General features: G+C 45.1%; 1 protein-coding gene across 1 annotated transcript in view; it reads right to left on the bottom strand.

The window, feature by feature from the left end:
* LOC144608395 (protein Niban 2-like) overlaps positions 1 to 26,694 on the bottom strand; it is a 162,124-nt gene that overhangs the window by 18,980 nt on the left and 116,450 nt on the right. The window contains exons 8-10 of the mRNA XM_078426111.1: positions 21,939 to 22,101; positions 20,282 to 20,469; positions 10,737 to 10,898 (exon numbers count right to left, since the gene is read on the bottom strand). Coding sequence (XP_078282237.1) covers positions 10,737 to 10,898; positions 20,282 to 20,469; positions 21,939 to 22,101 — 513 coding nt within the window. The remainder of the gene's footprint in view (positions 1 to 10,736; positions 10,899 to 20,281; positions 20,470 to 21,938; positions 22,102 to 26,694) is intronic.

The following is a 26,694-nucleotide window of genomic DNA, read 5'->3' as shown; positions in this document are numbered from 1 at the left end:
AATAAGGCTCAAGTTTGAAGAGAATGTGGGAAACAGAACCAGGTAGGTTTCAAGGACATACAGTCAACAATTTAGAGTTTAGTTGGAGTGCAGGATCTGGAGTCTTGATGAGTGGATGGAGTGTGCAGCAAGCTCCAGGTAATCAAAAGTACATTTTAAAATGTAGAACCTGTGCATATGCCTCAATTCTTTCTTCTTTAGACTTCACAGATACAGCGTGGAAACAGGTCCTTCAGCCCATCGAGTCCGCACTGACCAGCGATCACCCCTTACGCTAACAAGAGGGACAATTTTACCAAAGTCAATTAACCTACAAACCTGTACGACTAGAGCGTGGGAGGAAACCCGAGGATCCGTAGAAATCTCACGCAGTCACAGGGAGAATGTATCAACTCCGTACAGACAGCAACCGTGGTTAGAATAGAACCCAGGTCTCTGACGCTGTAAGGCAGCAACTCTACCACTACACTACTATGATATCGATCCACGGGGATTTCCGATAATCTGCTATCTGACTATTTGGAGTTTTATTGTATATAATATATAACATATAACAACTACAGCATGGAAACAGGCCTGTCCGGCCCTACCAGTCCACGCCGACCATTCTCCCTGACCTAGTCTCATCTACCTGCACTCAGACCATAACCCTCCAATCCCCTCCTATCCATATACCTATCCAATTTACTCTTAAATAATAAAATCGAGCCAGCCTCCACCACTTCCACCGGAAGCCCATTCCATACAGCCACAACCCTCTGAGTAAAGAAGTTCCCCCTCATGTTACCCCTAAACCTTTGTCCCTCAATTCTGAAGCTATGTCCCCTTGTTGGAATCTTTCCCACTCTCAAAGGGAAAAGCCTACCCACGTCAACTCTGTCCGTCCCTCTCAAAATTTTAAAAACCTCTATCAAGTCCCCCCTCAACCTTCTACGCTCCAAAGAATAAAGACCCAACCTGTTCAACCTCTCTCTGTAGCCTAAGTGCTGAAACCCAGGCAACATTCTAGTAAATCTCCTCTGTACCCTCTCCATTTTGTCGACATCCTTCCTATAATTTGGCGACCAGAACTGCACACCATACTCCAGATTCGGCCTCACCAATGCCCTGTACAATTTCAACATTACATCCCAACTTCTATACTCGATGCTCTGATTTATAAAGGCAAGCATACCAAACGCCTTCTTCACCACCCTATCCACATGAGATTCCACCTTCAGGGAACAATGCACAGTTATTCCCAGATCCCTCTGTTCCACTGCATTCCTCAATTCCCTACCATTTACCCTGTACGTCCTATTTTGATTTGTCCTACCAAAATGCAGCACCTCACACTTATCAGCATTAAACTCCATCTGCCATCTTTCAGCCCACCCTTCCAAAAGGCCCAAGTCTCTCTGTAGACTTTGAAAATCTACCTCACTATCAACTACTCCACCTATCTTAGTATCATCTGCATATTTACTAATCCAATTTGCCACACCATCATCCAGATCATTAATGTAAATGACAAACAACAGTGGACCCAACACAGATCCTTGGGGCACTCCACTAGACACTGGCCTCCAACCTGACATACAATTGTCAACCGTTACCCTCTGGTATCTCCCATTCAGCCATTGTTGAATCCATCTTGCAACCTCACTATTAATACCCAACGATTTAACCTTCTTAATCAACCTTCCATGTGGAACCTTGTCAAATGCCTTACTGAAGTCCATATAGACAACATCCACAGCCTTGCCCTTATCAATTTCCCTGGTAACCTCTTCAAAAAATTCAAGAAGATTAGTCAAACATGACCTTCCAGGCACAAATCCATGTTGACTGTTTCTAATCAGGCCTTGATTATCCAAATAATTATATATATTGTCCCTAAGTATCTTTTCCATTAATTTTCCCACCACAGACGTCAAACTAATAGGTCTATAATTGCTAGGTTTACTTTTAGAACCTTTTTTAAACAAAGGCACAACATGCGCAATGCGCCAATCTTCCGGCACCATCCCTGTTTCTAATGACATTTGAAATATTTCCGTCATAGCCCCTGCTATTTCTGCACTAACTTCCCTCAATGTCCTAGGGAATATCTTATCAGGACCTGGAGACTTATCCACTTTTATATTCTTCAAAAGTGTCCGTACCTCCTCTTCTTTAATCCTCCTAATTTCCATCACTACTCTACTTGTTTCGCTTACCTCACATAATTCAATATCCTTCTCCTCGGTAAATACCGAAGAAAAGAAATTGTTTAATATCTCCCCCATTTCTTCCGGCTCAGCACATAGCTGTCCACTCTGACTCTCTAATGGACCAATTTTATCCCTCACTATCCTTTTGCTATTGACATATCTGTAGAACCCCTTGGGGTTTACTTTTACATTACTTGCCAAAGCAGCCTCATATCTTTTTTTCGCTTTTCTAATTTCCTTTTTACATCCAGTTGTTTGATGAATTATTGCAATTTCCCACATATTACAACATAGGCATACCTTTTTCACTTTCTTCATCCTCTTAGCATTATGTTAAGCTACAGCCTTGTTTGTTTTTGCCCCTGATTTATCTGATCTGAATAGTTTCTTCTACCCATCCTAATTTTTGTGTCCCCTTGTTTCAGCTCCCTGAATTAGGTTACCATCAAAGATACTAGAGGAGCAAGATGAACCACTCCGTTGAAATCGTGTATACTGAAGTGTAAGTACGCAAAGGAGCGGAACGTCCGCCATTTTAGTAAGCAAAACCTGCCGTTCGCTCTGCCTCTCGCAGTGTAATCAGTGTTTTGGGGGAACAGTATGTGTGATGATACCATAAAAATGCAGAATATATCTCATCTATCAATTCACAGATTTTTGTTATTTTTCTTTTAAAATGTTTCTGCACTAAAATGGCACCATGACATATTACGGTTATTAGGGTCGAGTGGTCTATCTTGCTCTGTTCTATTATCTTTGACAATAGACAATAGACAATAGGTGCAGGAGTAGGCCATTCAGCCCTTCGAGCCAGCACCGCCATTCAATGCGATCATGGCTGATCACTCTCAATCAGTACCCCGTTCCTGCCTTCTCCCCATACCCCCTCACTCCGCTATCCTTAAGAGCTCTATCCAGCTCTCTCTTGAAAGCATCCAACGAACTGGCCTCCACTGCCTTCTGAGGCAGAGAATTCCACACCTTCACCACTCTCTGACTGAAAAAGTTCTTCCTCATCTCCGTTCTAAATGGCCTACCCCTTATTCTTAAACTGTGGCCCCTTGTTCTGGACTCCCCCAACATTGGGAACATGTTTCCTGCCTCTAATGTGTCCAATCCCCTAATTATCTTATATGTTTCAATAAGATCCCCCCTCATCCTTCTAAATTCCAGTGTATACAAGCCTAATTGCTCCAGCCTTTCAACATACAACAGTCCCGCCATTCCGGGAATTAACCTAGTGAACCTACGCTGCACGCCCTCAATAGCAAGAATATCCTTCCTCAAATTTGGAGACCAAAACTGCACACAGTACTCCAGGTGCGGACTCACCAGGGCCCGGTACAACTGTAGAAGGACCTCTTTGCTCCTATACTCAACTCCTCTTGTTATGAAGGCCAACATTCCATTGGCTTTCTTCACTGCCTGCTGTACCTGCATGCTTCCTTTCAGTGACTGATGCACTAGGACACCCAGATCTCGTTGAACATCCCCTCTTCCTAACTTGACACCATTCAGATAATAATCTGCCTTTCTATTCTTACTTCCAAAGTGAATAACCTCACACTTATCTACATTAAACTGCATCTGCCATGTATCCATCCGCCCACTCACACAACCTGTCCAAGTCACCCTGCAGCCTTATTGCATCTTCCTCACAATTCACACTACCCCCCAGCTTAGTATCATCTGCAAATTTGCCAATGGTACTTTTAATCCCTTCATCTAAGTCATTAATGTATATCGTAAATAGCTGGGGTCCCAGCACCGAACCTTGCGGTACCCCACTGGTCACTGCCTGCCATTCCGAAAGGGACCCATTTATCCCCACTCTTTGCTTTCTGTCTGTCAACCAATTTTCTATCCATGTCAGTACCCTACCCCCAATATCATGTGCTCTAATTTTGCCCACTAATCTCCTATGTGGGACCATCTCCTTTGGTTACCATCCCCTTGTCACTTTAGTTTAAACACTCCCCAAAAGCAGCAGCAAACATGGACCCCTTCCACCCCCCCAAACATTAACCACAGTCAGCATTCTCCAGAGAGGAGGGAAGTGGAAAATGGAGAATACAAATTATGTTGTGTGAACAACAGTATGTTTCAATATTCTGCCAAGTACTTTGATGAACAACACCAGCATTCATCTACCAACTAACATCAGAGGTTTCAGTAATGGCCTGGAGCTGTTCAACTTTAAAAAGACGATCGAAAAAGTAGTAGGCTGCAATCCATCAATGGAAAACATTGAAAATATGTAATTACTGTAACGGACTTTATTAACCTCTTAAAGAAGGGTTTAAAGGTAATCTTATTGGGGTGTATAAAAGCACGAGGCAATTGATAGGGTTAATCCAGTCTTTTACCCAGTGTAGGGGAATAAAAAACACAGAGCACATAGGTTTAACGTGAGAGGGGAAAGATTTATTCAAAATCTGAGGGACAACTTTTTTACTCAGAACATGGTTCATAAGTACATAAGCATTAGGAGCAGGATTAGGCCATTCAGCCCATTGGGTCTGCTCCAACATTCAATCATGGCTGATTATCTTTCCCTCTCAACGCCATTCTCCTGCCTTCTCCCTGCAACCTTTGACACCCTTACTAATCAAGAACCTGTCGATTTCTGCTTTAAAAATCCCAATGACCTAGCTTCCACAACCATTTGTGGTAATGAATTCCACACATTTACCACCCTCTGGCTAAAGAAATTCATCCTCATCTCCTTTCTAAAGGTATGTCCTTTGGTTGGTAATATGAACTGAGCTGCCAGAGGAGGAAGTTGAAGCAATAAATCTTGGATAGATCCCATCGGGCCCTTGCGAAGTATCCATCTTAATGTTTGTCAAGAGACCCAACACCCCTCCCACATCTCAAGATATTCAAGCATTTTATGAAATTAACAAAAAAGTACACTCGCTGGAAATCTAAAAGAAAAACAGAAAATACTGGAAAAAATTCAGCAGGTCAGGCAACATCTGTTGCAAGTGAAACAATTAATGATCCAGGTCAAAGGCCTTTCATCAGAACAAGATGTAGCAGAGAAGGCAGGGGTGTGAGTGTGTGAGAGAATATTATAGGCTCCGCAAAAGTCCGCAAGAATTAGACGAGCAGATGGGCCTGGATAGGGGTGAATGTGAGAGGATGTTTCCACTGGTGGGAGAGTCGAGGACTGGAGATCACAGCCTCAGAATTAAAGGACATTCCTTTAGGAAGGAGATGAGGAGGAATTTCTTTATTCAGAGGGTTGTAGCGGTGTCGGGTGCGAAATGAGGCTAGACGCCGGTTGGATTCAGGAAAGCTGTTTATTTACATCTGCTCTTCTCCAAGCCACGAGGCAGACAAAGGGATGATCTCTGCCCCTCCGGGAATCCCCGTAGCAAAGGGCCATCCCCCCAGACCTGTCCACCTAGTGCCGAGAGGTTTGACCCAGGGAGTAGCCTAGTCCCCAGAGACCGCCACAGGACCCCACCCCCAGAACTGGAGGCACACAACGGGCAGGGGGCAGCAGGAGCCACCTAGCCTGAGTGCGCACCCCCAACAGCGCAGGAACCGATGCAGGCCCAGATGGAGGACAAGGAGCCGGAGGGCAGCCCTGAGGCTGAGAAACCCGACATCCACATGAGCCGGCTTCAGCTGCACGACCGACACCGTCTCACGCCGACCCCCCATGTCCAGCACGAAAGTGGTAGGGCCATGCTGCAGCACCTTGAAGGGACCCTCATACGGCCGCTTGAGTGGAGTGCGGTGAGCATCCCAGCGTAAGCACGTAGGCACAGTCCTACAGTGAGAGCAGAAGGGCCCATGGTGTGACGTCGGGACGGGAGCAAGGGTACCAACCCGGTCACGGAGGCGCATCAGGACGGAAGATGGCAGTTCCTGCTGGTCCCGCGGTGACGGGATGAATTCTCCGGGACCGTGAGCGGAGCACCGTAAACCAGTTCAGCGGAGGAGGTGGCCAAGTCCTCCTTGGGGGCAGTGCGGATACACAACACCCACGGCAGGGCATCAAGCCAATCCGGATCCGTGAGGCGAGCCTTCAGGGTGGCCTTGAGCTGACGATGGAAGCGCTCAACGAGACCATTGGCCTGTGGGTGGTATGTGGTGATATGGTGAAGCTGTATCCCCAATAGGCGAGCCATTGCCGACCACAGCTCAGACGTGAACTGGGCACCCTGGTCGGAAGTCATTTCCAGAGGCACGCCGAAACGAGCAATCCAATGGGCCACCAGGGCACGTGCACACGTGGCCGTAGATGTCTCAACCAGGGGAATAGCCTCTGGCCACCGCATGAAGCGGTTCACCACGATGAGGAGGTGGGTGATGGCGGGAGGGGGCCCACAATATCCACATGGATGTGGTCGAAGTGCTGACGGGGGACGCCGAACTCCTGCAGAGGGGCCCGGACATGACACTGGACCTTGGAGGTCTGACATGGAATACAGGTGCGAGCCCAGTGACCAACCTCCTTACGCAACCACATAAACCAAGCGGTTACCATAGCTGTCGTCGCCCGGATGGAAGGGTGGGCCAACCCATGAATTACGTCAAACACCCTCCTGCGCCAGCTTGCTCGGACGATGGGCGCAGCTGACCCGTTGAAACGTCACACAACAGCGTTGCCCCTCCTGGCCCAAAGGGGACATCTACCAGACGGAGGCTCGAAATGGCGATCCGGTATGTGGACATTTCCATATCCACCAGCTGAGCCGCCTCCAGAAAATAATGGAAATGGTGCACCGCCAAGTACAGGGCGAGGAGCTCGCGATCAAAGGCACTATAGTTGCGCTGAGCGTTGGCAGATGATGGCTGAAGAAAGCCAACGGCCGCCAGCACCCGTCCACTAGCTGCTCCAACCGCCCTACTCGGACGCGTCCACCGTGAGGGCAGTTGGTGCAATGGACGAGCATCGTGGCGTGGGCCAGCACTTCCTTGGCCCCATCAAACGCCGCCTCTGCCTCGGCAGTCCACTGCAGGTTCTTTCGCTTGCCCATCAACAAATGAAACAGCGGGCGCATGAGCCTGGCTGCTGAGAGAACAAAACGGTGATAAAAAGCAACCATGCCGACAAATTCCTGCAGACTCCGCAATATTGACGGGAGGGGAAACCGGGGGCCGGTAGTCGGAATATGGGGCACCATGCCGTGTTGCGGGTTGGCATGGCTGAACTGGGGCTGGAGGATGGCAGGGAACTCAGCCAGCACCTGGGCGTAACAGGCGTCCACAGATGACAACGGGCCAGCAGGCGGCGCTACAGGGTCCCCCAAACGCAGGGCGATGGGCTCCATAGTAGCAGAGTGCACCAAGCGCTGACCCGAACGTCCACTAGGAGGCAGTGTGCGCAGAGAAAGACCGCTCCCAGCAACGGCTGGGAGACGTCCGCGATGGTGAACTACCAGGTAAAGTGGCTGGTCCCAAGGATGAGAGGCATTGTGCGGACGCCATACATGGGGATGGGACTCCCGTCACCGCGGTGAGTGCAGGCCCTTTCTTACCCGCCCGCAGGTCCGCAGAAGGGGGAAGGACACTCAACTCAGCGCTGGTGTCCACGAGGAAGCGACCTCCCACATGAAAAGGCGCTGGATCTGGCCGGCCGCAGCAGGGAGTACTGGCGGCGTGCCCTGGCGTTTCCCGGGAAGGAGCACGGCAGGCGGCAGAGGCAAGCTGCAGCGCCCCAGTGCCGATGGTAGTAGCACCAGCGAGTGCGGCCGGTGGCGGCTGGAGCAGACTGCGGGGCCAGCGGCTGCAGAGGAAGTCGGAACGGTCGCGGGAAGAGGGTGTGCAGGGCATCGAGGTGCAGCGGAGACCCGATCGATGGACAGACCAACCTATGGTTGGACTCCCGGAGCCACGGAGGCGAGATCCAGCGCATTGACGTCCCGCCGACAGGCCATCCAAAGCATATCGGTGCGCTTCCCCAGCGCCTGCGGGTCGGCAAAGGAGTTACCAGCCAGCTGCAGGCGGATGTCGTCGGGAAGCTGCTGCAGGTAGGCATACCGAAACAAGAAGCAGGGCGCGTGGTCGCTGAGGAGGGAGAGCATCTCATTCAGCAGGGCGGACGTGCGCCGATCGCCGAGGCCGTCCATGCGAAAGATCTTGGCCGCTCGTTCAAACTCACTGAGGCCGTAGCGCCTTCAGGCCGGCGTATTTGTTGTCGACCGGCGGAGCTTGGAGGTCGGGTTTGTTGCTGTGTGCGGTAGCCTGATCGAGGGCCCCGACTACGTAAAAATCGACCGTTACGGTCATTACGCCCTGGAGGTTGAATTGCGCCTTCGCCTGCTGAAACCACATGTCTGGTTCAGCCGTCCAAAACGCGAGTAGTTTGAGGGAAACAGCGTTGAGGTTGCCCTGGTTAGCCATCGGGTCCGCGTTGGCATCCATTATAAACAATGGAACGTCGGGTCCCCAATGTAGCGGTGTCGGCAGCGAAATGAGGCTAGACGTCGGTTGGATTCAGGAAAGCTGCATAATTACATCTGCTCTTCTCCAAGCCTTGAGGCTGACTAGGGGATGATCTCTGCCCCTCCAGAAAACCCCACAGTTAAGGGTCATCCCCTCAGACCTGTCCATCTAGTGCCGAGAAGTTTGACCCAGGGAGTGGCCTAATCCCCACAGGATGGCGAATCTGCGGAATTATTTGCTACAGAAGGCTGTGGAGGCCGTCAATGGATATTGTTAAGGCAGAGATAGATAGATCCTTGATTAGTAATAGTTTCCGGGGCTTATGGGGAAAAGGCAGAAGAATAGAGTTGAAAGGAAAAGATAGATCAGCCATGATTGAATGCCGACTTGATGGGCTGATGGCCTAATTCTGTACTTAGAACGTATGAGCTGTAAGAATAATAATGTAGTACTAATGGGAGATTTTAACTTCCCTTATACTGAGTGCAAAGGGCTTGAACAGGATGGAATTTGTTAGATGTATCCAAAAAAGCTTACTTAATCAATATAAAGAGGGCGTGACAAGAGAGGGCCAACAGCAATGTTATAGACCAAGTAGTTTGGTTGCCAAATATAGTGGCTGCCTTGTCAAAGATTTCATCCATATTCTTATCATTGGTTTCTCTGCTCATCCCTTTCCATAACAAATCAAAAGCATGTAATGATCAGATAATTTTTTCCTAAAACAACAGGTTAATGCTTGCCTGTCTGGCATCAATTAACCATTTTCATCTATCATATCATATCATATCATCATATATCTACAGCCGGAAACAGGCCTTTTCAGCCCTCCAAGTCCGTGCCGCCCAGTGATCCCCGTACATTAACACTATCCTACACCCACTAGGGACAATTTTTACATTTACCCAGCCAATTAACCTACATACCTGTACGTCTTTGGAGTGTGGGAGGAAACCGAAGATCTCGGAGAAAACCCACGCAGGTCACGGGGAGAACGTACAAACTCCTTACAGTGCAGCACCCGTAGTCAGGATCGAACCTGTGTCTCCGGCGCTGCATTCGCTGTAAAGCAGCAACTCTACCGCTGCGCTACCGTGCCGCCATGTATTTTTTTAAAGAACCATTAAACATGAGTAGATAGCGTCCTACAGCAAAGAAACAGGGCCCTCGGCCCAACTTGCCCATGCCGACCAAGATACTCCATCTGCTCTTGTCCCACCTGCCCATGTTTGGCCCATATCCCTCTAAACCGTTCCTACCTGTCCAAATGCCTTTTAAATTTTTCTATTGTGCCTGCCTCAACTACCTCCTCTGATAGCTCGTTCCATATACCTGCCACCCTCTGTGCAAAGCAGTTGCCCCTCAGGTTCCTATTGAACCTTGCCCCACTCACTTTAAACCTATGCCCTCTGGTTCTTGATTCCCTTACTCTGGGTAAAAGACTATGCATTCACCCTATTTCCTCTCAAGATCTTACACACATCCATAAGATTACCCCTCATCCTCCTGCGCTCCAAGGAATAAAGCCCTAGTCTGCCCGACCTCTCCCTATAGCTCAGGTCCTCGTGTCCTGGCAATACCCTTGTAAATCTTTTCTGTACTCTTTCCATCTTAACGACATTCTTCCGATAACAGGGTGACCAAAACTGAACCAAATGTTGCCTCACCAACATCTATTATCAATGTAACATAATATTCCAACTTCTAAACTCAATACCCTGAGTGATGAAGGCCAATGTACCAAGGGGCTTCTTGATCATCTTCTGTAACATTACTATGTACTTGCACTCGATTCCTCTGTTCTACAACATTCCCCAGGGCGCTACCATTCACTGTGTAAGTCCTGCCCTGGTTTGACTTCGCAAAATGCAACACCCCACACTTTTTAACATTAAACTCCATTCCATTAATGTTAGCCATCTTCAGCCACAGTGTTTGACGTTATTCAGAGCATGAGCACTATATCTAAAATATTTCACTTGGTCCAACAAAAAAAATGTTAAGTGAAACAGATCATTATACTTGCAAACTCTCCCAAAAAAGCACCATCTGGGAAGCAGATGATGATGTGGGTTGGTTCAGTGCTTTATAGCCAACAACACATTTAAATTATTAGGTTTTGTTTACCTCACCAAGACATACCTCTCTCAATAGAATCTGACCACGTTGGACAAAGACTGCTGGGCTGGAAAATTCAAATCGATGCTGAAGTTCCTTGAGTTGTGGCTGTAGCTGTTCAAGCTGTTCATAACAGCTCTGCATCTTCACTGGGTGATAAGGCAGCAGGCTCAGCTTCTCCATGTACTTCAAAACACAAAGTAACAAATCAGCAACTACTCTGGCCACTTTGGTACTGATCATCTTACATACAATTGAATTTAAATACAGATTTTAAACAATCAAAAATAGACAGCAAAGTTAATGCAATGAAAAGTGAGATTTCCACATTGTATTTGGGATCTCAGTATCTAACTGCCCATCAAAAAATAAGACACATAATTTCGCATGAAGATGACCAAATTTTGGGAAAACAGTGGCTGAAGTACAAGCTATTTCAGTATGAAATACAATACAATATACAAGTCTGAAGTATATTCAGTCTGAAGAAGGGTCTCGACCCGAAACGTCACCCATTCCTTCTCTCCCAAGATGCTGCCTGACCTGCTGAGTTACTCCAGCATTTTGTGAATAAATACCATCGATTTGTACCAGCATCTGCAGTTATTTTCTTATATACAATACAATACAATATATCTTTATTGTCATTGTACAGGGGTACAACGAGATTGGGAATGCCCCTCCCATACGATGCAATAATTTAATTAGCTAGTCAGTATTAATTTAAACAACAACCCAACGAAACAAATTGTAACAGTTTTAAGACAGAATAAAGTGCAAGTAGATCTGTGCCGGATCACTGTGCGATGTGACCATCCGGCTCAGCAGGACCGGTTCATTGCAGCTATGGCCCTGGGGATGAAGCTGTTCCTGAGTCTGGAGGTGCGGGCGTAGAAGGCCTTGTATCGTCTGCCCGATGGAAGGAGTTCGAACAGACTGTTGCAGGGGTGTGAAGAGTCTTTGTGGATGCTGGTGGCTTTTCTGAGGCATCGTGTGTTGTAGATGCCCTCCAAGGCTGGTAGCTGTGTTCCGATGGTCCTCTGAGCTCTATGGACTACCTGCTGAAGAGCTTTCCTTTCTGCCTCCGTGCAGCTGAGGTACCACACAGGGATGCCATGTGTTAGGATGCTCTCTATAGTGCAGCGATAGAATGTCGTCAGCAGCTGTTGGGGTAGACCAGACTTCTTTAGTGTTCTTAGGTAGAACAGTCGTTGCTGTGCCTTCTTGACCAACGCAGCAGTGTTATTGGACCATGTTAGGTCCTCCGAAATGTGAGTGCCCAGAAACTTGAAGCTGGACACTCTCTCCACACTGATAAAGATCGGGGCGTATTCCCCGTTATGTGACCTACGGAAGTTGATGATCAGCTCCTTGGTCTTGGTGGTATTTAGGGACAGGTTGTTATCAGAGCACCAGTCCGCCAGGTTCTGCACCTCCGCTCTGTATTTTGTTTCATCACCATTGGTGATCAGCCCGATCACCGTTGTGTCGTCTGCAAACTTGACAATGGTGTTGGTGTGGAATGCAGGAACACAGTCGTGTGTGAAGAGGGAGTAGAGCATGGGGCTCAGAACACAGCCCTGTGGTGTGCCGGTACTCAGGGATATAGTAGAGGACAGGTGCGGGCCCATTCTCACTGCCTGCGATCGCTCCAGCAGGAAGTCCAGGATCCAGTCACATAATGACGAGCTGAGGCCTAGCTGGTGGAGTTTGGTGATGAGCTTGGTGGGGATAACCGTGTTGAAGGCAGAGCTATAGTCAATGAATAGCATCCTCACGTACGTGCCCTATCTCTCCAGGTGAGTTAGGACAGTGTGAAGAGCCAGAGAGATGGCGTCCTCTGTGGATCTATTTGCCCTGTATGCAAATTAATGTGGGTCCAGTGAGTCAGGGATGCTGGATTTGATGTGTGAGAGGACCAGCCTTGCAAAGCACTTCATGACTATCGGCGTTAGGGCAACCGGACGGTAGTCGTTCAGGTTGGTGATCTTTGCTTTTTTCGGCACCGGCACTATGGTAGCCGATTTCAGGCACTTGGGAACCGTAGCCAGAGATAGTGACAGGTTAAAGATCCTGGTGAGTACCTCAGCCAACTGTTCAGCACAGTCCCTAAGTACCCTTCCTTGAACTCCATCTGGGCCTGCAGCCTTGCGTGGGTTGACCCTTTGCAGAGCGCGTTGTACTTCCTGTGTGCTCAGTTGCAAGACCTGTCCCTCCGCCTCGGCTGGGGTTCTTCCACTCAAGGTGGTGTTGGCAGTTTCGAAGCGGGCAAAAAAGGTGTTTAGCTCGTTAGTTAGTGTCATATCGCTGTGGGGGCAGGCAGGGCTGCTCTTGTAGCCAGTGATGTCCCTGACACCCTGCCACATGCTTCTGGTGTCCGTGGTGTTGAAGTGGTGTTCCACCCGTTGCCTGTGGGTGTCTTTGGCCCTTTTAATACCTCTGTGCAGGTTTGACCTGGCAACACTGTATGCTGAAGTGCCACCAGATTTAAAGGCATTGTTGCGTGCCCTCAGCAGGTGAATAAGGAGGTACAGAACCTGCTGAGGGCACGCAACAATGCCTTTATACGCTCATCCAAAAGCCTCTTAAATGCATCAATTGTATCAGCTTTAACCTCCTCCACGAGCAGCACATTGCAGACATCCACACCCTCCGTGTAGAGGTCTTGCCCTGCACATCTCCTTTACAGTTTGCTCCTCTCACCTTAAAATTATGCCTTCCAGCATTTGATATTTTCATCCTGGGAAAAAGATTCTGACTGTCTACGCCTCTCGCCATTTTATATATTTCTATCAGAACTCTGGTGTAGGACAGAAAACAACCAAAGTCTGTCCATTTTCTCCTTGTAGCCAATACCATCTAATCCAGACATAATTTGGGTAAACCTCTGCAACCGTGGCAAATCCTCCACATCCTTCCTGTATTGGGGCGAACAGAACTCCAAATGTGGTCTAACCAAAGTCTGATAAAGCTCATAAGGATTTCCTGAAATATACTCAATGCCTCTACAAATGTTGGCAAGTGTACCATTTGCCTTCATTACGACTCTACTTGTGTTGCCACTTTCAGTGCAAAAGTCTTAGACATGAAGGTATTGGAGAGAATTCTTTGAGATACTCCCATTTAGAAGATGATCAGCAAATTAGGGACATGCATTACTTACTTTTAGTATTTTGAGGAAGTAATGAAGGTAGGGCGGTGAATCTTGTCTCCATGGATTTTAGTAACACATTTGATAACCCATGGTAGGCTGACCATAAGATTGAGATGCATGGGATTCACAGTGACTTGGTTATTTGGATTCAGAACTGGCCTTCTAACAGAAGACAAAAAGTTGTGTTGGAAGGATGTTATTCAGGCTGGGGATCAGTGATCAGTTGAGTTCCACAGGGATCTGGTCAGGGACTACTGTTGTTTATGATATATATAAATGACTTGGACATAAATGTAGAAGGGTTGGCAAGTAAGTTTGCAGAAGACCAGCCTGCAAAGAAAGGACAGGCAGGGAGAGGTTCATGAATCTGGGGATAACAAAGGGCTGAAGGGTGTTTACTTCAATGCAAAGAGTATTGTGGGTAAAGCTGATGAACTTTGATCCTGGATCAGTGCTTGGTTGTGAGACGGACATGACTGGTAGCTCAACATGCCTGGGATTCGATTTTTTAAACAAGATAGAGAGCAGGGTTCAAGAGGTAGAAGAGTTGCTTTACCAATCAGGTAGAATGTCACAGTAGTACTCAGAGAGAACTTACAGTGGAAGAGCATATAGGAGATAGTGATCGTAACTCCATACGTTTTATGATTGTTTTGAAAAGAGACAAGTCTGGATGTTGGAGGAAGGTACTTAATTGGAACAAGGCATATTACAATGTCAGTACAAGCTAGAGAGGGTAGATTGGGAGCAGTTGTTATTGGGTAGGTTCACAGCTGACATGTGGGAATCGTTGAAAAGCCAGCTGATCAAAGTGCAGGATCAGCATGTTCCGGTAAGGAGGAGGGATAAGGACAGCAAGGACCAAGGAAGTTGTAAACTTGATCAGGAAGAAAAAGGAAGCTTATGTCAGGTTTTAGAAGGAATATAATGCAAGTAGGTAAGAACTTAAACAGGCAAATAGAAGGGCCAAATGGGGCAACGAAATGTCACTAAACAAGTACTTTGCATCTGTATTCACCGAGGTCTGTATTCAGCGAGATCTGTGTGGAGAATACAAATATGCTCGGGCAGTTTGAGATGGAGGAGGAGGTGCTAAGGCTGTTAAAGAGCATTAAGATAGTTAAGAGGACCTAACATGGTCCAATAACACTGCTGCGCTGGTCAAGAAGGCACAACAAAGACTGTTCTACCTAAGAACATTGAAAAAGTCTGGTCTACCCCAACAGCTGCTGACGACCTTCTACCGCTGCACCATAGAGAGCATCCTAACGCATGGCATCCCTGTGTGGTACCTCAGCTGCACGGAGGCAGAAAGGAAAGCTCTACAGCGGGTAATCCATAGAGCTCAGAGGGCCATCGGAACACAGCTACCAGACTTGGAGGGCATCTACAACACACGATGCCTCAGCAAAGCCACCAGCATCCACAAAGACTCTTCACACCCCTGCAACAGTCTGTTCGAACTCCTTCCATCAGGCAGACGATACAAGGCCTTCTACGTCCGCACCTCCAGACTCAGGAACAGCTTCATCCCCAGGGCCATTAGCTGCTATGAACCGGTCCTGCTGAGCCGGATGGTCACAACGCATAGATCAACTTGCACTTTACCCTGTCTAAAACTGTTACAATTGTTTTGTTGGGTTGCTGTTGTCTAAATTACTTAAATTATTGCATCGTTTGGGAGGTTCATTCCCAATCTCGTTGTACCCCTGGGTACAATGACAATAAAGATATATTGTATTGTATTGTATTGTATTAAGTCTCTAGGGCCTGATGGGATCTATCCCAGGTTATTGAAGCAGGCAAGAGAGCAGTTCCTCATGGTAGGCTGATCCAGAAGATTAAGGCAAGATGTTTGGATTCAGAACTGACTTATTTATAGAAGACACAGGGTTGTGGTGGAGGAAGATATTCTGGCTGGAGGTCTGTAACCAGCTGGAGTTCTGCAGTATCTGTGCTGGGAGCTCTGCTGTTTGTGATATGGAAAAACGACCTTGACGTAAACGTAGATGGGTTGGTGAGCAAGTTTGCCTTAAACACCAAAATTAGAGGAATTGTAGAGAGTGATGAAGACTGTCAGAATATACAATAGGATGTAGATCAGCTGCCAATGGAGTTTAAGCCGAGCAAGTTTGCGGTGTTGGGACTTTGGGACGTTGAATGTAAGGGGAAAGAATCCAGTTTATGGCAAGATCCTCAACAGCATTGATGTGCAGAGTGATCTTGGAGTCCAAGTTGATAGCTCACTGAAGGTGGCAGCACAAGTGGATAGGGTGTTAAAGAAGGTGGTCAGTATGTACAGTATTGTACAGTATGCTTACCTTCATTACTAGGGGCATTGAATATAAGAGTCAGGAAGTCATGATGCAATTCTATAGGACTTTGGTTAGGCAGCATTTGGAGTAGTGCGTACTGTTCCGGTCACCCCAATGCAAGAAAGATGTGGAGGCTTTGGAGAGGATGCAGAGGAGGCTTACTAGAATACTGCCTGGATTAGAGGATTTTTGCTACAGGGAGTGGTTGGATAAACTCGGTTTGTTTTCTCTGGAACATCAGAGGTTGAGGGGAGACTTGATAAAAGGATATAAAATGATGAGAGGCAAAGCTAGGGTAGACAGTCCAAATCTTTTTTCCTCAAGGTGGAAATGTCCAACACTAGAGGGCATAGCTATAAGGAATAAGGGGGCAATTTTAATGGAGATGTGCGGGGCAAGTTTCTTTTTCACACAGAGTAATGGGGACCTGGAACACATTGCCAGTGGTGGTGGTGGAGGCTTAAGATCAGCACATGGGCAAATGCAAGCAATAGAGGGATATGGATCATGTCCAGGTAGATGAGATCAATCAAATATTTAAGATGAGAATGTTGGGATGACATAACTACCAGTATTCTGTTCCTGATTTCACTCTAGATCCCTTGATTTCTTTAGCGCTTTGTACCGTATCTAATTCCTTCTTAAATACATTTACTGATTTGCTAGACTACTGCAGAGCCATTGCCTTTAATTTTGAACAATAATCTATTATACGGAACAATGTTGACACCATGTTTTACTTCGATCAAAGATGAACTATTGGGAGGTAGGGAGGTGAAGAAATTTAGGCTGGGAATTTCAGACTTTGGACCTTGGCAGCTGAGAATAATTAAATTTGGTGATTGTCATGAGGCAAGAAATGGAGGTGCAGAGAGACTGCATGTAGAAAAGAGGTGTAAAGATCAGGAGAGGTTAGATTGGAAAGGATTTGAAAATAAGGAAGACGCAACATGCTGGACAATGGCCCAGGCAGCATCTCCGGAGAAAATGCTCAGAAGATATGGGCCCAAATGAAAAACAAACTGCTGGGGGGACTTAGTAGATCAGGCAGCATCTGCAGAGGGAAATGGACCTTCCGGATTGGGACCTTTCAAGATTCAAGTTGATGAGTTAGACTGGAAGACGTGAGAAACTGCAAATACTGGAACCTGGAGCAAGAAACAAACTGCTGACAGAACTTTGCAGCATAAGCAACATCTATGAAGGTAATGGGATGGTCCACTTTTCAGGTCACGACCCTGCATTACGACAGAGTGTCGAGTAGTGTTAGCCAGCACAAAAAGGTGAGAGGGACGGGTGTGGCAGGGTCTACAGGTTGTAGGTGCAAACAGATGTGGGAGGGTGATAGGCAGATGGAACTAGTTCAGCTTTAGTTTAGAGATACAGCATGGAAACAGGCCCTTCGGCCCTCCAGGTTCATGCCAACCATCGATCACCTGTTCCCACTAGTTCCAAGTTATCCCACTTTCTTACCATTCTCTACCCGAGGGGCAGTTTTACAGAGGTTAAGTAACCTACAAACCAGCACATCTTTGGGATGTGGAAGCACCCGCAACGTCACGGATGAACATGCAAACTCCACACAGAGAGCTTCCGAGGTCAGGGTCAAACCAGTCTCTGGCACTGTGAGGCAGCAGCTCTACCAGCTGTGCCACTGTGCCTAAAGGAGGGAGGGGATGGGAAGAATAAGCCAGGTAAAAGATGCTTGCATGTGCGCGATGGGAAGATGGAAAAGGGAAAGGTGAACAGAGGAAGAGAGAACCTAGGTCGACCAGTAGAAGTGGGAAAGGAACCCAATCGATATGGGTACTTGAATTTGGAAAACCCAATCTTCATACAATTGGTTTGCAGGCTACCCAAGGTCAGTTTATTGTCACATGTACCAGTTAAGGTACCCGAGTGTAATGTGAGGTGTTGTTCTTAAGTTAGACAAGACTGGGCGATTCATATAACAGAAATGCCAACACAATAGCACATTACCGTTAATACCAGGAAAAGACTTGCTAATTATTCAGGTCAAGAATAGTCAGAGTTGAAAGCCATTTGTTCCAGAAACACATTTGTTGCATAATCACTTCCCTTCAGCTTGTTCAATTGCTTGATTAAGTTTGTTTCAACACCCATGAGGGAGCATCAAGCTCTTTACAACCAGCTGATAGTGGAGCATCTAGCAGAGCCGCCGCCTCACAGTTTCAGGTTTCAATGTGATCTTGATGCCAACTGTCTGGACTTTGCACATTCTCCCTGTGCCTGCGGCGGTTACCTGTGGGTTTTCTAGCCCCCCACACAACTCAAAGACATGCGGGTTTGTAGGTTAATTGGCCACTGTATAGTGGTCTTAATGCACAGGTGAGTGGTAGAATAAAGGGATCATGATCGGAATATAGGAAGAATAAAAAATGGGAGTGGTGTAGGGTTAGTGTAAATGGTGGTCGATGGCTGTGGCTTAAGGAGCCAGTTCCCCCACACAACTCTAATTCTCAAATTCATCTTAGTCTCCTTTTGTTTAATGACCTAACTAAATGCAATTGCTTATTCAATTAATTGATTTATCCATCTCAGGCGTGTGATAGCATACAGGTTGGCAGTTCCTTTTGCGAATAAGACAAACAACAAATTCATTAAGGAAGTTTTTCATTCCCATTCCTCCAGCCTCACCCCCATTCCTCCAGCCTCACCCCTCACCCTACAGATAGAGGGTGTTAACATAGAAAGAGTAAATGAAACTAAATTCCTTGGGGTGATAATAGATGAAAAAAATTGCTGGAAATTTCACATTAAACATATCCACAGTAAAGTATCTAGAAGCATTTCAGTTCTGGCCAAAGCAAAACATTTCCTAGATAACAAATCACTTCGCATTCTGTTCTGTTCTCTAGTTTCACCTTATTTAAGTTACTGTATAGAGGTGTGGGGAAGTACATATATAAGTTCACTACAACAACTATTCATACTCCAAAAAAGAGCCATTAGAATAATTCATAATGTCGGTTTTTGTGAACACACCAACTCATTATTTATAAAGTCTAAAATAATCAAATTTTATGACATTGTGGAATATCAAACAGCTCAATTCATGTACAAAGTGAGAAACAATTTGCTACCAAGTAACTTACAGGAAATGTTTTATGAAAGAGAGGGGGGGTATAATTTAAGGGGAACATTAAATTTCAAGATTCGCAATACTCGAACAACAATGAAAAGATTTTCTATATCAATCAGTGGAGTAAAGCTATGGAACAGAATGAATGCGGAATTAAAACAATGTTCAAACATCATCCAGTTTAAAAACAAATATAAACACATGATTTTTTCTAGGTACAGTGAGGAGGGGGATTAACAGTCACCAGGGGTCTACATATAATAACACATCATTATTTAAATAAGTATATCTATATGAACATATAAGGGTGTATGAGTATTTTTGTATTAATATCTGACTTATTATACGGGTGGGTGACTATATTTGTATTTATATTTTGTATGTAAATGGTCGGGTATATGTATATATATGATTGGCCTAATGTATGTATATATATCAGATGTAGTTAATATAGACATTATTGTGTAAATAGGTATATTCATATGATTGTAGGGGTGAGTGATTATATATGTAGTTATATATGTATTTTAGGTATTAGTTATTATAGATAATACTTGATAAATATTGATTAGGGAATGGGGGTAGGATTAAATAAGTTCACACTTCTTCCTACTCATTTTCGCACATGTAAAGGCGTTAAGTAATGGATGAAATTCTTTGTATTTCTTCTGTTTTTTTTGTTTATTTTGTTTTTTAATTGATGTCTTTTAACATGTACGAAATAAAATAAAATGAAATTTCTTTCAAAAGACCTAGACAAAAGAGAACAAGGTCATCACTAACCACCTAACGATGAACTTTAGGACCACGATTCAAACTCATTTGTCCACATATGACAGTCACAATCTAATGTTAACACTTTCCTACAGATTTTATCTCAACTAACTGACAGCTTTGGAAAGTTCAAAGGTTCAGTGGCAATTGTGGCAGCAATTGCAACCACTCCGGTTTTATTCAAGGTTTCAACTCAACAAATCTGTCAGCATGTGCATCTCACCTCCCCAAGCTTTTGCTTTCCTCCTTCATTCAGAATATTTTTATTCATTTCCACAATCTCCTTGAAAAATAAGTCTCTGACTTCAGAAAAGCCACCGCTCGTTGGACCCATCAAAGCATCAAGAATGGAAGAGATGCAAGGTTGCACTTTGTTTCGAACACAAGCTTCAGCTTTGGGCATTACAAACACTAAATAGAAACACAAAGGCAAATGGCAATCAATCAGAAACGAGAATGATATCAAAAACAAGCTAAGAATCAATGCAATCAAACTACAGGACCAGATGAATTAAAATATACCATATTTGAAGGTGTAGGTAGATTTGCTCTAATAAAGACACCAAAAACAGTTAAAAGTAACAGCTCCTTAAAAATCAGGAAATGTGATAGGAGTCTGGTAGTTACCATGAAGAGGAGAGGCTGAGAGTGCATAGAACTCTAGGTGATGGCACCATTGTGACTTCAACCGTGAACTGATGATCAAGTTGTAATTTGTTTAGCTGAAATCTAGTAAGGCCATCAAAAGGATATCTTCAGATGTTGTAGTCTCATTTAGGACATTCATTGCAGCTGCATTTGCACATCATAAAAACATGCACCCTGAAGGTGAGCCAAATGAGAGTGAACAACAAATTGTAAAGAGGAAAATGAGAGACCTGATAAGGAAATAAAGCAGGTTTTAGAAATATCAATCAAAGTGATCAGCAAAATTATAGAAGCAGAAAGTAGAGACAATAACAAGAATTCCATGAGAAGTAAAAAGTTATACCTAATCCAACTATGTTTTATGTCAGGAATTTAATAGCACAAAGAAAAGATCTAAAGAATTTCTGGTATGTGTTGGTTCTGTAGTGTGTTTCTTAGGCATTGAAAACAAGAGTAAAGTCATACCTGTATGAACATCTTATCTTCAAACAAAACATTTCATTTACACACTAGCCACAAATTCATACAAATGTATAATTTACAATACAATATACAAAAACTGTAAAATCAAAATATATTCTTTGTGATGATTTTTATTCTCAAATTTGTTTCAACATTTCTGCTCTTTCTTCTGCCTATTTCTTGGTATTTCCAGTAAAAGAAAAAAACCTTGATTTGATTTGGTTTTCACCCTGCAGTGTTAGTCATGAGCTGAGATATTCACTACAAGGCTCATGTCAGATGCACAGGAGTAATTTTGCCCCACTTTCATAACACTTCATTTTGCAGATTAAGATCTGGTATAATGGTTGACACGATTTCTTTTTATTAAGCCTTTTGCTTGTATGATTGTAACAATTGTGGAAACCGCAGTGAAAGAGAGACTGGATTTTGAGTGTTAGGCCTGAACAGTCTTTGCATTGCTGGGAACTAATTCTGTCTTTTCAGTCGGCTCTGCTATAGTATTACCGTTGGCACACAAAATTAATAAATAGGTTTAAAATAAAACTTTTGTTTATAGTAATAGTATTGACATGTTCAAATATTATTGTTTACCTGTACATGTATTGATAATGTAAGCAACAATGGCCCAGTACCAATTATTCAGTAGAAAATAGGACGATACATGAGCCTTCTTATTAGCAGAATTAGGCCATTCAGCCCATTAAATCTATTCTGTCATTCAATTATGGCTGATCTATTTTTCCTCCTGCCCCCAAATGTTTCCAAACCTCTTAGCTTGTTTGCCACATGTTCTTTAGAGCTAATAATTTGATCAAGATCTGGACGAATCCTGCTTTCCAATCCAGAACGGGCGCCTTCACACTTTTGCAAAACAGCTTCATATCGGAATTTTGTCTGCACTTGAACCATCTTTTGCACAGCCTCTGTAATCTATGGGCAAGGGAAAATAAAGTTGAGTTAGTAAAATCATATAGAATGAACCAAATTTCAAGTTGACTATTTTTATTTTCAAATCTACATTTCTCTGTCACAACTGCCTTCAGTACAGCAGCATAATTCTCAAATTCAAAACCAAGATGTTTTTAATTTACTCGGGGTAATATCAAATATACTCTCCGGTCACTCCTCAGTCTCCTCCACTCCAAGGAAAGCAAATGCAGCTATTCAGACTCTCCATATAATTAAGATGCTCCAATCCACGCTAACTATTTAACATAGAACATAGAACACTCCAAAGACGTACAGGTATGTAGGTTAATTGACTGGGTAAAATGTAAAAATTGCCCCTAGTGTGTGTAGGATAGTGTTAATGTGCGGGGATCGCTGGGCGGCGCGGATTCGGTGGGCCGAAGGGCCTGTTTCCGCGTTGTATCTCTAAATCTAAAACAGCATTGCACAGGAATGGGTCGTTCAGCCCAATGTCTGCGCCGATCATGATGCCAAGTTAAACTCTCATCTGCCTGTACATGATCCATATCCTTCTATTCCCTGCAATTCCATGTGCCTATCCAAAAGCCTCTTAAACACCACTATCATATCCATTTCCACCACTACCCCTGGCAATGCACCTTTTGAGGATGTAACTAGGAAAATTGACAAGGGAGAGCTGGTGGATGTGGTGTACCTCGACTTTCAGAAAGCCTTCGACAAGGTCCCACATAGAAGATTAGTGGGCAAAATTAGAGCACATGGTATTGGGGATACTGACATGGATAGAAAATTGGTTGACAGACAGAAAGCAAAGAGTGGGGATAAATGGGTCCCTTTCAGAATGGCAGGCAGTGACTAGTGGGGTACCGCAAGGCTCGGTGCTGGGTCCTAGTGCATCAGTCACTGAAAGGAAGCATGCAGGTACAGCAGGCAGTGAAGAAAGCCAATGGAATGTTGGCCTTCATAACAAGAGGAGTTGAGTATAGGAGCAAAGAGGTCCTTCTGCAGTTGTATAGGGCCCGAGTGAGACCGCACCTGGAGTACTGTGCGCAGTTTTGGTCTCCAAATTTGAGGAAGGATATTCTTGCTATTAATTCCCGGAATGGCGGGACTGTGGTATGCTGAAAGATTGGAGCGGCTAGGCTTGTATACACTGGAATTTAGAAGGATGAGAGGGGATCTTATCGAAACATATAAGATTATTAAGGGGTTGGACACGTTAGAGGCAGGAAACATGTTCCCAATGTTGGGGGAGTCCAGAACCAGGGGCCACAGTTTAAGAATAAGGGGTAGGCCATTTAGAACGGAGATGAGGAAAAACTTTTTCAGTCAGAGAGTTGTAAATCTGTGGAATTCACTGCCTCAGAAGGCAGTGCGAGGCCAAGTCTCTGAATGCATTCAAGAGAGAGCTAGATAGAGCTCTTAAGGATAGCGGAGTCAGGGGGTATGGGGAGAAGGTTGGAACGGGGTACTGATTGAGAATGATCAGCCATGATCACATTGAATGGTGGTGCTGGCTCGAAGGGCCGAATGGCCTACTCCTGCACCTATTGTCTATTGTCTACCCGCACAACTTTCTGTAATCAATACTGTTGAGGGTCACACCATTAATTGTACATTTTCCCTTACATTTGACCTCTCAAAGAGTAACACCTCGCACTTGCTCGGATTAAACTCCATCTGCCATTTCTGTAGCTGATATTTATCTTGCTGTATAACTGACAGTTTCCATAACACCAGCAATTTTGGTGTCATCTGAAACTTACTAACCAATACCTCCATATTTATATCCAAGCCATTTATATATATCACAAACAGCAGAGGTTCCAGCACTGATCCCTGTGAAACTTCACTGTTCAGACTTCCAGCTTGTGGTGCTTCCACCACAACCCTCTGACTTCCATCAGTAAACCAGTTTCATAGAAACATAGAAAATAGGTGCAGGAGGAGGCTATTCGGCCCTTCGAGCCAGCACCGCCATTCATTGTGATCATGGCTGATTGTCCCCAATCAATACCCCGTGCCTGCCTTCTCCCCATATCCCTTGATTCCACTAGCCCCTAGAGCTCTATCTAACTCTCGCTTAAATCCATCCAGTGATTTGGCTTCCACTGCCCTCCCCTTTATTCCAAGACTGTGGCCCCTGGTTCTGGACTCGCCCAATATTGGGAACATTTTTCGTGCATCTAGCTTGTCCAGTCCTTTTAGAATTTTATGTTTCTATAAGATCCCCTCTCATCCTTCTAAACTCCAGTGAATTCAAGCCTACTCTTTTCAATCTTTCCTCATATGTCAGTCCCGCCATTCCAGGGATCAATCTCGTGAATCTACGCTGCACTGCCTCAATTACAAGGATGTCCTTCCTCAAATTAGGAGAGCAAAACTGTACACAATACTCCAGATGTGGTCTTATCAGGGCCCTATACAACTGCAGAAGAACCTCTTTACTCCTATACTGAAATCCTCTCGTTATGAAGGCCAACATTCCATTAGCTTTTTTCACTGCCTGCTGTACCTGCACACCAACTTTCAGTGACCGGTGTACAAGGACACCCATGTCTCGCTGCACCTCCCCCGTACCTAACCTAACTCCATTGAGATAATAATCTGCCTCCTTGTTTCTGCCGCCAAAGTGGATAACCTCACATTTATCTATATTATACTGCATCTGCCATGCATCTGCCATGCATCTGCCCACTCACTCAACCTGTCCAGGTCGCCCTGCAACCTCCTAACATCCTCTTCACAGTTTACACTGCCACCCAGCTTTGTGTCATCCACAAACCTGCTAGTGTTGCTTCTAATTCCCTCTTACAAATCATTAATATATATGGTAAACAGTTGCGGCCCCAACACCGAGCCTTGCGGCACTCCACTCGCCACTGCCTGCCATTCTGAAAAGGACCCGTTTACTCCTACTCTTTGCTTCCTGTCTGCCTACCAATTTTCTATCCATGTCAACACCCTACCCCCAATACCATGTGCTCTAATTTTGGTCACCAATCTCCCGTGCGGGACCATATCAAAGGCTTTCTGGAAGTCTAGATACACTACATCCACTAGCTCCCCTTCATCCATTTTACTTGTCACGTCCTCAAAAAATTCCAGAAGATTAGTCAAGCATGATTTCCCTTTCATAAATCCATGCTGACTTGGACTTATCCTTTTACTGTTATCCAAATGCATCGTTATTACCTCTTTAATAATTGACTCCAGCATCTTTCCCACCACCGAAGTCAGGCTAACTGGTCTGTAATTCCCCCTTTTCTCTCTCTCGCTCCTTTCTTGAAAAGTAGGATTACATTAGTTATCCTCCAATCCACAGGAACTGCTCCTGAATCTATTGAACATTGGAAAATGATCACCAATGCGTCCACTATCTCTAGAGCCTCATCTCTGAGTACCCTGGGATGCAGACCATCAGGCCCAGGGGATTTATCAACCTGCAGTCCCATTAGTCTACCCAATACTATTTCTCGCCTAATGAAAATTTCTTTCAGTTCCTCTACCCCCCTAGATCCTCTGTCCTCCAGTACATCTGGGAGATTGTTTGTGTCTTCTTTAGTGAAGGCAGATCCGAAGTACCTGTTCAACTCTTCTGCCATTTCCTTGTTACCCATAATAATTTCACCCGTGTCTGCCTTCAAGGGACCCACATTTGACTTTGCTACTCTTTTTCTCAACATATCTAAAGAAGCTTTTACTGTCCTTCTTTATATTCTTGGCCAGCTTCCCCTCGTACTTCATCTTTTCAGCCCGTATTGCCTGTTTTGTTACCTTCTGTTGTCCTATGAAAGTTTCCCAATCCTCTGGCTTCTGGCTACTCTTTGCTGTGTTATACATCTTTTTTTTTAGTTTTATTCCATCCCTAACTTCTCTTGTCAGCCACAGTTACCTCCTACTCCCCTTAGAATTTTTCTTCCTTTTTGGAATGAAATGATCCTGCGTCTTCCGGATTATGCTCAGAAATTCCTGCCATTGCTGTTCCACCGTCAATCCTACTAGGATCCCTTTCCAGTCTACCTTGGCCAACTCCTCTCTCATGCCTTCATAGTCCCTTTTGTTTAACTGCAACACTGACACTTCCGATTTAACCTTCTCCTTCTCAAATCGAAGCCATACAACCAAGTCACTGTTAATCCCATACATCTTAATCTTCTGGATCAGCCTACCGTGGGGGACTTTATAAAATCCATGTAGACATCATCCTTCGCCCTACCCCCATTGTGTAGGAAAGAAATGCAGATGCTGGCTTAATCAAAGGTAGACACATAATGCTGGAGTAACTCAGCGGGACAGATGCTGCTCTGGCCCAGCCCTCATTGATCACTTTCGTCACCTCCTCAAAAAATCCGATCAAGTGACTAAGACACTACTGCCCTGTCCTTAACTAACAGTCCTTAACTAACCCATTCTTCTCCAAATTGGAGTAAATCTTATCCGATATCCTGTCTAACAAGCTTCCCTACCACTGATGTAAAGCTCAACAGTCTATTATTCCATAGATCCTCTCTAATTCCTTTACTAAATAAAGGATCAATATTAGCTACACTCCAGTCTTTCGGGACCTCACTGGTGGATAAAGATCCTTGT

The sequence above is a fragment of the Rhinoraja longicauda genome, chromosome 31 (genome assembly GCF_053455715.1).
Source record: "Rhinoraja longicauda isolate Sanriku21f chromosome 31, sRhiLon1.1, whole genome shotgun sequence".
Lineage (NCBI taxonomy): Eukaryota > Metazoa > Chordata > Chondrichthyes > Rajiformes > Arhynchobatidae > Rhinoraja > Rhinoraja longicauda.
The sequence above is the reverse complement of the archived record's forward strand: the minus strand, read 5'-3'. Positions and strand labels throughout refer to the sequence as shown.